This window comes from Camelina sativa, chromosome 8 (genome assembly GCF_000633955.1).
Source record: "Camelina sativa cultivar DH55 chromosome 8, Cs, whole genome shotgun sequence".
In the NCBI taxonomy this organism is placed as follows: domain Eukaryota; kingdom Viridiplantae; phylum Streptophyta; class Magnoliopsida; order Brassicales; family Brassicaceae; genus Camelina; species Camelina sativa.
Window position 1 is genome coordinate 21305009 of NC_025692.1, and position 11256 is coordinate 21316264.

General features: G+C 37.4%; 1 protein-coding gene and 1 pseudogene across 1 annotated transcript; one reads left to right on the plus strand and one right to left on the minus strand.

Moving 5' to 3' along the window:
* Positions 1463-7290, plus strand: LOC104707779 (serine/threonine-protein phosphatase BSL1). Its single transcript, XM_019228611.1, has 21 exons — positions 1463-2006; positions 2123-2183; positions 2284-2362; positions 2437-2516; positions 2612-2706; positions 2829-2928; positions 3011-3080; positions 3277-3378; positions 3586-3667; positions 3784-3954; positions 4160-4331; positions 4427-4625; positions 4820-4990; positions 5068-5306; positions 5386-5470; positions 5564-5662; positions 5746-5945; positions 6030-6105; positions 6192-6327; positions 6429-6568; positions 7020-7290. Exons 1-21 carry the CDS (start codon positions 1802-1804, stop codon positions 7101-7103), a joined length of 2646 nt encoding a protein of 881 aa, XP_019084156.1. The 5' UTR covers positions 1463-1801; the 3' UTR covers positions 7104-7290.
* On the minus strand, positions 7350-8756 carry LOC104707780 (annotated as a pseudogene).

An 11256-nucleotide genomic window follows, 5' to 3' on the forward strand; every position in this document is an offset into this window, starting at 1 on the left:
GTAGGTACATCCTTTATGGCCAATGTAGGGTCGCTCGCATTCGAGGAAGAAAAGAGATTGTCAAAATACTCCACCACTACTTTTTCTATTCTATCTTCTCTATTAACCCAAACTCCAAGTTGATTAAGGATGCCAGTGATTTTGTTCCTTACCCTTTTTTGTTTTGTGGAAACATGGAAGAATTTTATATTTTTATCTCCTTCTGCAAGCCAAAGTTTTCTACTTTTTTGGTGCCAATATGCTTTCTCTTCCCTATTAGCCATTTTAGGTTGACGAGAGTTTTCGACGAAAGCGTATTTGTAGATAGACCTATAATATTTGTGATTTGTCCTATAAGTTTCGCAAAGCCGCCATTTTAGGTTGACGAGAGTTTCTGACGAAAGTATATTTGTAGCTAGACCTATAACATTTGTGATTTGTAGGACGAGGGTGAATTAACACATCTGCACATGCGTGAAGTATGTGATATATATAGATTTGTTTAACGGGGTCTACATTTTTGGGATCTAATTTCAAAACTAATCCAACAGAATAAAAGCATAAAGTACATTAAGATACATTTGTCAATAATATTTACCATATGCCTGTCACTCTTATCTACTTGGATTAATGATACATACATTCATTGTCTTTCATGAGTATAGTATCACAACAAACCCAGCAACAAATCTTTACTATGTTGTTAATGGGGTAATGTCATAATAAGTGTGTTTTTTTTTTTTATATATTCTAGTTGGGCGAGTCTTCATATCACCGTATTTTGATATTCATAATTTAAGTGTCAGAGAGTCTTTAGATGATTTTAAGATATACTTCAAGTTCCTATGAACAGTTGTGCTTTACTTGAATAATGGTTTGTGATCCACGTGGTTCTTTTTGTTTTTACGTTACGTTACGAGAAAACTAAGTCTTTATTTATCTTTTGTTCAAACAATTTGACTAATGTAACGTAAAAATATGTGATTTTTGTCGCTTCTGCTAACGGCCACACAAATTTCTTTGGGAATTGAGTTTTGTAAGTATTATTTTCTTTTAATTTACAAATTTTACAAAAAAAAAAAAGTTAAATGCTAACATAAATTTCAATTTTTTACTATAATTTAGTAAATTGTTTTTGAAAAGTTTATAAAATGTTCTTCTAAAAGAAAAAGAAAAAAAAAAAATTCAAACTTTAAAAAGTTTCTATAAAGTGTTCCAATATAAAAATGTTTTTTTTCTTGAAATTTTCTGTAGATTTAAAATTTTGAGATATTCAGATTTACTAATAGAGACGTTAAGTATAACACTACTAGTACAAGAAGACATCTGAGTGATCGAAATTACTAGTACAAGAAGATATATATATATATATATATCTTGAGCCTTGAGGGGTATATACTGGACAGACAATTCATGAACATATAAAAAAAAGCCGTTGACTAAAGAAGAGAAGAGTAAAAAAGAGTACAGCTCAGCGCAGACGCATACCTTTTTCTATCCGAAGAAAACTCTGTCCTCCAAAAAATCGCCGGAGATTTTTTCATTTAATTCAAAAAAAAAAAAAATATATAGAAAAAAAAAGAAAGGTTTTACTTGGGGAGAAGACAGACAGAGAGAGTCCGTCGTAACTCGCCACCGTTGTCCGCCGTGAAGTCTCTTATTCCCCCCGTGTCCGATCTGAGAGTTTACTACTCTCTCAAGTTCTTTCATCAGTGCCGTATACTCTCTTTACTTTTTTTGATTTCGCTTTTCTGGGTTTTCGTTTTTTTTCTTATTTTCTGGTCGTTCCTGTTGCGTGGGCGATTTTGAAAAAGTGGTTTCCATGGGGTCGAAACCGTGGCTACATCCAGCTCCTCAGTATAAAGCCCTAGAAACCTTTTGGGATGATGAAGAAGATGCTCCTGGTCCTAGATGCGCTCATACTCTTACCTCGGTTGCTGCTACCAAGACTCACGGTCCTCGCCTTATACTCTTTGGCGGCGCCACCGCTATTGAGGGTGGCGGTTCTTCTTCCGTTCCTGGGATCAGTAAGTTTCCCTAATTTGAATTTTAAATTTCCTTTTTTTTTTTTCGTTTTTTTTTTCGGCCTTGATCTGGAGTTGCCTGATGCTGCTTGCGTTGCTGGGGTTGTTCTGTTTTCTAGGGTTAGCTGGCGTTACCAATTCCGTGCATTCGTATGATGTTCTGACTAGGAAGTGGACAAGGTAAACAAAGAGATTCAGTGTTGTTGTGTTTGGTTTTACTGTTTTCTTGCAAAATCCACATTGGTTTCATGGAAGATTGGCTATTTCCGGAATTGTGCAGGCTTAAACCGGCTGGTGAGCCTCCGTCTCCTAGGGCTGCTCACGCCGCAGCTGCAGTTGGCACCATGGTCGTTTTTCAGGTTCTTTTTCTTGTTTCTACCAATGCGTAAATGTCTCTGTCCTATGGGAATGCTTATGTTTGTCTAATTAACAGGGTGGCATTGGCCCGGCCGGGCATTCTACTGATGATCTTTATGTTCTTGACATGACTAATGATAAGTTCAAGTGGCACAGGTGAAAGATCCTTTGCAAATTTCCCAGTTCCGTCGCTCTTTGCTATCATCTATGTTACTGATGTCAAAAATTATTTCGTTTTAATGCGTGTTCAGGGTAGTGGTTCAAGGGGAGGGTCCAGGCCCCCGTTATGGCCATGTTATGGATTTAGTTTCTCAGAGGTATCTTGTTACAGTCACCGGAAATGATGGTAAGAATATGTCTCTTTTCATTATTCTGTTTCTATATGGAGACTTTTACTTTTCACTATTCTGTTTGTTTCTTAAAGAATCAAGATATCCTAACAATTTTTTTTCTTCTGTGTATGAACAGGGAAACGAGCTCTTTCTGACGCTTGGGCACTGGATACAGCTCAGAAACCATATGTATGGCAGAGATTGAACCCAGACGGTGACCGACCAAGTGCTAGAATGTTAGTCATTAAAGTGATTTGAATGGCTATTGCAGAACATCTGTTCTCCTGCTGATTTTTTGATATTTGATATGCTGCATAGGTATGCTTCTGGCAGTGCTCGTTCTGATGGCATGTTTTTGCTCTGCGGTGGAAGAGACACCTTGGGAGCGGTATGCTTTTATCCTCCATTAATCTCTTGTGCAGAAATTTGTAGACTTTCTTTTTCCAACATAGAGCTAAATTCATCTCGAATTTTTAGCGCTTTGCTTATGTTTGCTTTGAGATCCAAATGTTAAGATAGTTATGTCTTCAATTTTTTTTTTAATGAATTCTGGTATATTCCTTTATGAGTTCCTGTGTGTGCAGCCACTGGGAGATGCTTATGGGCTACTAATGCATAGAAATGGTCAGTGGGAATGGACTCTGGCTCCAGGTGTAGCTCCTTCTCCAAGATATCAGCATGCAGCGGTAAACCAAATCTTTCTTCAGTTTTGAAACATATAAAAAACTAACTTCTGAAGTGTTGACCAACTCTAGTATCATAGAGGACTGCAAATTGTAGCTTTAGAAACTGAGTTGACTGTTGTTTTCCATCTAAATGAAATGATTGATGAGACATTTGATTTTCATTTACAATACTATTGCAATGAGTTCCTTGATTGCCTTTGTTATCAGGTTTTTGTAGGTGCAAGATTACATGTTAGTGGAGGTGTTCTGAGAGGAGGTCGTGTAATAGACGCTGAATCATCTGTTGCTGGTAATGCTCAATGGCTGTTTTGTGTGGATTTTGTTTCACAAGCCTTTTCCGGAGATGAGGGTCCCTGTTCTCCATTTTTGCTCTTTCTAACTGTTTTGGAATCTTTCTTCTCCCAGTGCTTGATACTGCTGCCGGTGTATGGTTGGATAGAAATGGGCAAGTTACTTCTGCACGCGGCAACAAGGGGCAAATCGATCAAGATCCGTCTTTTGAACTTATGCGACGCTGTCGCCATGGCGCCGCATCAGTTGGCATCCGTATTTATGTGCATGGTGGTCTTAGAGGAGGTTAGCCTGATATTTTTCTTTTAAAATAACAAGATGCGTAAGTTTATTGCGGTACATATAGTCTTGTTGTTTCAAGATTCCTAACTTGGTCAAATTGATTCTTTGGTAACTTACAATTCTCATATCTCATAGTTTAAGTCAATTCCTTAAGTCATCTAACTATTTCTCAGTATTTGATGATTGCTGTAATTTTCTTTCCGCACAGATGTGTTGCTTGACGATTTTCTAGTCGCTGAAAATTCAACATTCCAGTCAGACATCAGTTCTCCTTTGCTAGCATCTGATAGAACCCAACAAAGCTCTACTCCTAGGTTTTCTTATGCTCCCCGACCTCCTACCGGCTTTGAACCAGCCACCCCCATGTCTGAGGGACTGAGGTCTATCACATTTCTTACACTCTTTTTGGTTTGTGCTTATCTGTGTCTAGTTGTTTGAGCATGACTTATCTTTCGTTTCTCTTTAACAATATCAGCTTGGACGAAAATTCATTGGAGAAATTGACGGAGGCTTCTGCAGCTGAAGCAGAGGTTGCTAGCTCTGTTTGGCGAGCAGCACAATTAGGAGCTGGTACTCTGGATGAACCCTCTACCTCTGATGCCAACTCGCCAACTGTAGAATCTACTACCGATGGTACTGAAACTGAAGGAGATGTCAGGCTTCATCCAAGAGCTGTACGTTTATCCCTAAAATTATATTTCTGTCTTTGTGTTTATTTTATTTTCTTATGGAATGTTTGTTTTGTGGCTTACACATATTGGTTGCTTAGTTCGAAATACTTTTCAATATAGTGAATGCTTTAATAACTGTTATATGATTATATCTTGTCTTTTACCTATTTGATTACCAAAGTATCTCATTTTTATAGGTTGTGGTAGCAAAAGAGACAGTTGGCAGTCTGGGCGGTATGGTAAGACAGTTAAGCTTGGATCAGTTTCAGAATGAGAGCCGGCGGATGGTTCCCATGAATAATAGCGATGTGCCACAACCCACCAAGAAGTTCACTAGACAAAAGTCTCCTCAAGGCCTACATAAAAAGGTATCACTCTTGTGCATTCTTAGCATCAACCTAGACACTGTCAGAGTTAACACCTACTAATATGTTGTTGTTTGTAGGTCATTTCTGCGCTGTTGAGACCTCGAAACTGGAAACCTCCTGGCAATAGGAAGTTTTTCTTGGATTCTTACGAAGTTGGCGAACTCTGTTATGCTGCTGAACAAATATTTATGCATGAACAAACGGTTCTTCAGCTAAAAGCTCCTATTAAAGTCTTCGGAGATCTCCATGGGCAATTTGGTGATTTAATGCGGTTGTTTGATGAATATGGATTTCCCTCAACAGCTGGTGATATCACGTAAGTCTAAGCAAATGATTGAACAATGTGGAGTTTTGCTCAAAAATAGTCACTGAACCATTAAACGTACTTGCTTCAGGTATATTGACTATTTATTTTTGGGAGATTACGTTGACCGAGGACAGCACAGCCTGGAAACGATAACTTTGCTGCTTGCATTGAAGGCAAGACGGTGCCTCATTTCACATCACCCATATTACTAGTGTCATTCAAATTGTGCCTTTTGGTTTTATTGTTCTGAGACATTCCTGTTGCAGATTGAATATCCGGAGAATGTTCACTTGATTCGTGGAAATCACGAGGCTGCGGACATTAATGCACTATTTGGTTTCCGTCTTGAATGCATAGAAAGAATGGTACTTGCCTCTTTGCAGAAATATACAATTTCTTCGTCGCTAGCTTTTCTTCTTAGACTAAGCCTGCTCTGTACTTTTACCAGGGAGAGAATGATGGCATCTGGGCATGGACAAGATTTAATCAACTTTTCAATTATCTCCCTCTCGCTGCACTTATTGAGAATAAAATTATATGTATGCATGGTGGAATTGGGAGGTCAATCAGTTCAGTGGAACAGATCGAGAAGATTGAAAGGCCCATAACGATGGACGCTGGATCCCTTGTACTAATGGATTTATTATGGTAATCCATCCTATCTGGTCCTACTTTCATATTGATCACTATTTCTTACATCCCTGAGTCATACTATCATTTTTCCAAGTACAGGTCTGATCCTACAGAGAACGATAGTATCGAGGGTTTAAGACCAAATGCCAGAGGACCTGGTCTTGTCACGTTTGGGGTAAAACTTTATTCGCTCTTATTGTCGTTTTACATTAATATTATAATTGGGGGCTAGTCACTGAAGGCGTAGTCTTGATATTGCAGCCTGATAGAGTCACAGAATTCTGTAAGAAGAATAAACTGCAGCTAATTATTAGGGCCCATGAATGTGTAATGGATGGATTTGAAAGATTTGCACAGGGACAATTGATTACGCTTTTCTCCGCCACAAATTACTGCGGTGAGAAGAAACAAAACCCGTCAAAAAACTTCATCTTGTATCTATGTTTGTATTCTTGGATAGGCAAGAAATAAAAACATTGTGATACTTTTTCTAAACAGGAACTGCGAACAATGCGGGAGCTATATTGGTGGTTGGCAGAGGATTGGTGATTGTTCCTAAGTTAATTCATCCTCTTCCACCTCCCATCTTATCTCCAGAGAATTCTCCAGAACATTCTGGAGACGATGCTTGGATGCAGGTAACAGCACTTTTGACTACTTATTCTGTTTCAAGTAAAATTCAGATCCATACATCAACACCTTGACTACCATCACAAGAACACATTCTCCCAAAAAAGCCTTGAAACTTGATTCAGCCACAAACCGGGTAACCCCGCCCTTAGTGTAGGAGACTGTCTTTGTCATGTTCCTAGAAACATTTGGCCTAAACGAGAAACACATATAGTTCTGGAACAGTAAAAGGCATTTTCCTAGTATGTACAAGTGTAGCATAATGTCTTGTGTTTCGGCCACGAACTGAGCAACTCAGTCGTAGTTGGTAGTTAGTTATGTGATCCACAGATACTACTAATAAAGTCCCCAAAAATCTTCACTTTTCGCGTAGAAGAACGGACAGTCCTAGTAGAGTTAGTTTATGTAGCTACGAACCAGACACTGAACCCATAAGTGCACAATTTTAATCTGTTGCAGGAGCTGAATATCCAGAGACCGCCGACTCCAACAAGAGGCAGGCCACAGCCAGATTTTGACAGAAGCTCGCTTGCGTACATTTGAATCTGATTGTGTGTCCCGGTTTCTGCTTCCAATTCATGAAAGTAACAACCATTGGATTTTGGTACCAACTCTATACAAGTATAGCAAGATTTTATGTTTCAGAATTTGCAGTGTTCATATCCTCTGCCGCACATGTGTAATATATAACCCGTTATAAACCAGAGAATGAGAATGGTATTTTTATTTATTTCCCTCGTTGCTTTTCTTCTGGAAAAAAAAAAATATATACTCTTCATAGTGACGATGAGTTATTAAATTTCTTGTGTCCGAGTATGCATGTGAAGACATATTGAGTAGGATAGCCAAAAAAATTAGTAAACATAACCCCGCATAACAAACACGAAGTTATGAATTCATACATTATTGATTATATCTGATAAATCAAGTGTTTCAGAGGGCAGCAAAAGCATGAAGAGCTGATTGAGCGCTACGTCCAGCTTCAAGAAGTGAAGAAACTCCTTGTATTCATAGGGTTTGAATATACGCGGATGTTCTTCGTCGACAAGCTCTTCTGGTGAATCTATGGTGACTTCTGGTTTTGGAACTGAGAACAGCGCAGTCGAATACCTTGTCTCCTTTCCCATCATCATGACTCGGTGATATGGAGGAAACACTCGACCATTCAAAAGTGCCTTGCAACATTAACAAGGATACGGTTGCTTATTCTCAAATTAATTAAGTGTGCGTCTTAGTTAGGAAAAAAATAAAAAAAAGATGAAGTTAGGACTTACACATAGAGAATCTCCAACCATAACGAGGAAATGATCTTGAGATGGTTTCACTTTGATCCATTTTTCGTCTTTGGTCTTCACTTCGAGACCATTAACTTCGTGCTGATGAAGTATCGTGATCATGTTCTTATCGGTATGAGCACGCAAACATACCTTTGACTCCTCGTCATCAGCATCAAGAAGAGGAGGTGCTGTATACTCCATCATTCGAGGAGTATTATATGTAGAATTAAGATGTCCATCAATGTATTTCTCTAACCCAAAACTCTCCATTATCATTTTTCTCACCATTACATCCAATTCCGATAATTTCTCCGAGAACTGGTGTAACGTCTCGCTATTTCAAACACACAAATATTCGAGAAAATTGCGTTTATATATGAATCAATATGTTATTATTATGCAAAAATAAATAATAAAAAAGGTTGACTTCACATTCATTACCTAATACTCGTGTTCCCATGATCAGGCCATAACTGCTGAGTAAAGTCGTTGACCTTGTCCAAAACATTAGCGTCATCGATCCCAAAACTCTGGTAAAGATTGTGAGAAAGATACCCATGGAAGGGTTTCGTAGACACGTTTCTCTGTCTGGTCTGAATCGGCAACTTGAAGAGCTCTTCCACGGCTTCAAAAACAGACTTCCTAAGCTCCGCTGACACTTTGTCAAAGGAAGCTTGGAAACAACCGTAGTCTTCTAGAGCTTTACGGACATCAATCTTCATTTCATCCCACTTCGAGCTTCCTGGTTTTAGGGTTTTGTCTGAGAAATCGATAACTGGGAGATGAACAGAAACAGCAAGAGGAAGAACAGAGTCTGATGAATCCATTTCTTGATTCTGAGAATTGTTTTTTAGGGGTTCCTCTTTTTCGTTGCTTTTGTAAAATTGGCCTAATAAATCCCAAATTGGTTTTAGGAAACGTAATTCTTTAACTAGTGCTGTAGTTAGTATGTGATGACAGTTGTAAGCTGACTAGCTTATATAGTATTATGCAATTATTGCGTGTGTTGTCATATATGGCCACCATTAATATAACAACCGTTACGCTGATGCTTGCAAGGTAATATGGCTTAATGATATCATCAACTCTGAGATTCTTTTTGTTCCGTTTAAATTGTCTTCTTCGAACGTTCAACCAAGATTTGTATATTTCAACTGAGAACGACTCTGTTCCACTCGTTCTTTTACCAACAATTTTGGAAACAATATTGGTATTAACATGTTAATGTTTCATCGATCGGCCTTAATTACTCTTAACTACTATTATTTTTTCCACTCATTCATTTTTGGATTTTGGACTCGAAGCAGATATACAACAGCCCAATGGACTTAAATTGTTACATAATAGAAAAGCCTAACTTAGGCCCATGAATCACATTCAACCATATTTTGAGATTCAATAATTCAAAAAATGTTATACCAATCTCCAAAATCCACGAAAAGGCATAGTCCTCCTAGGGGTCTTGGGGAGTTTATGTAGCTATAAATTTTTATTAGCTACAAACCAGACACTGAACATATAAAATACACAATTTCATATGAATATCCAGAGATCGCCGTACTCCTCCAACACGAGGCAGGCCACAACCAGATTTTGACAGAAGCTCGCTTGCATAGATCTGAATCTGATTGCGTACCTGGTTTCTGCTTCCAATTCATGAAGTCAAATTGTAGTAACAACCATTGGATTTTGGTACCAACTCTATACAAGTACGTATACATATATACATATTAAACAAACCATCAACAACGAACTCAATTCATGAACACAAATTTAATATAAATACAACCTAAACAATACAAAAGATAAAAAGAAATCACAATAACTAGATACGATGGATGGTCTTGGTAGTGGTGTTGGATCTAGACATTTTGACTTGAACTTCGACATATGAACGTGAACCTGCTAAGTGTGAATGTGGGTCCAAACCATTGAGATCAGACATTCGAGAAGCACAAACCTTCTCACTAGTTTCTTTCGCTTTTGGTGTTGCCCAATGTGATTGCATAATTGTCCAAGAATTAGACATAATCCAATATGGTTTTGCTCCTCCATTCTTTGCATCGCCTATCATACCTTTGAGGTGACAACTTTTTCTGGAAAAAAACAAAGCAATCACAAATTATGATTATCATTAGAAACCATTTATATATAGAATATGCTGAGGAAATATAACACAATATAACACAAAAATAACACCTTAAACAATAAAAACCGTGTTCGTTTGTAAAAAGGAAGCACTTTTCTTCTATTACAGTTGATACTTGTGTATAGTGTTTAAACCTGCTCATTCAAGTAAATTACTTTATGAATTATAACTATGTGATTTAATCAATGTTATTTTGAAAAAAAAAACCATACCATTTAGCTCCAGTTAGCTGAGAAGGATGCAGCACAGGTAATCTTGAACGATCCATATGTAGGTACACTGATAGAAGAAAATTCAGAAGTTATCATTCTCTAATTCTACCAAGTGAGACATTAAAACGTTCACATCAAAAACTTACACAACATATATATCGAAATGTGTAAAACCTATTAAGCAGAGATTAACTGAGATTGATAAACAATTCTAATCTAGATTAAGGGAAATTAACAAAGATTTGTAAAACCTAGTAACCAGAGAATGTGTAAACCAACTGACGAAGATAATTGAAAAAATCTAGACTACCAACAAGGAGATTTGATTGGAGATTTCAAGAACTGATTAGCAGTTTAACATCTGGATTTACTTCTTAAAAAATAATACCTTTCAGTGAGATCTATGGAATGAAAAACAAACCAATAGATCTTATAAAATGGAAGTGTCGTAGAGAACGATTATGAAAAGTTGAAGGAGATGGTTATTTATTTATTTTGGTCAAACTAGGATTTCATTCAAATTAAAAGAGTTCTTCCTCCTCAAGGAGAAGGTACAAATGGCTATCAAAAGTCCAAACAAACCAAGCCACTTGAGCAAATGGTAAAGCAACAACAATAACTAAAGCAGAAGCTAAACATAAATGAAGGGATAGATGGGAGCTAACAAGCTCAAACCATGGATAATGGGATGATGGGAGCTATCAAGCTCAAACCATGGATAATGGGATAGATGGGAGCTAACAAGCTCAACCAAAGTAGATTAGTTCTTGAATGGAGGAAACAAAGCCTCTAAAGACACTGATATTAGGATTTTTGTATGTCCTAGAAGGTTCAATTAACCTTATGCAGTTGTAATACTTAAGGTGTCAATCAAGTTGGAAAACTTTACTAACAATTAAGATGCAATCAAGAAATCACAAGTCAAGCCAATTCAAAGAGAGTGTTTGTCTAACAGTCCTAGAATGATGACAATACAAAACGAAAATGAGTCACAGAACTAGAAACGAGAATGCATGACAAGAAGCGAAAATGAATAAAAACATAAACGAGTCTAAGCA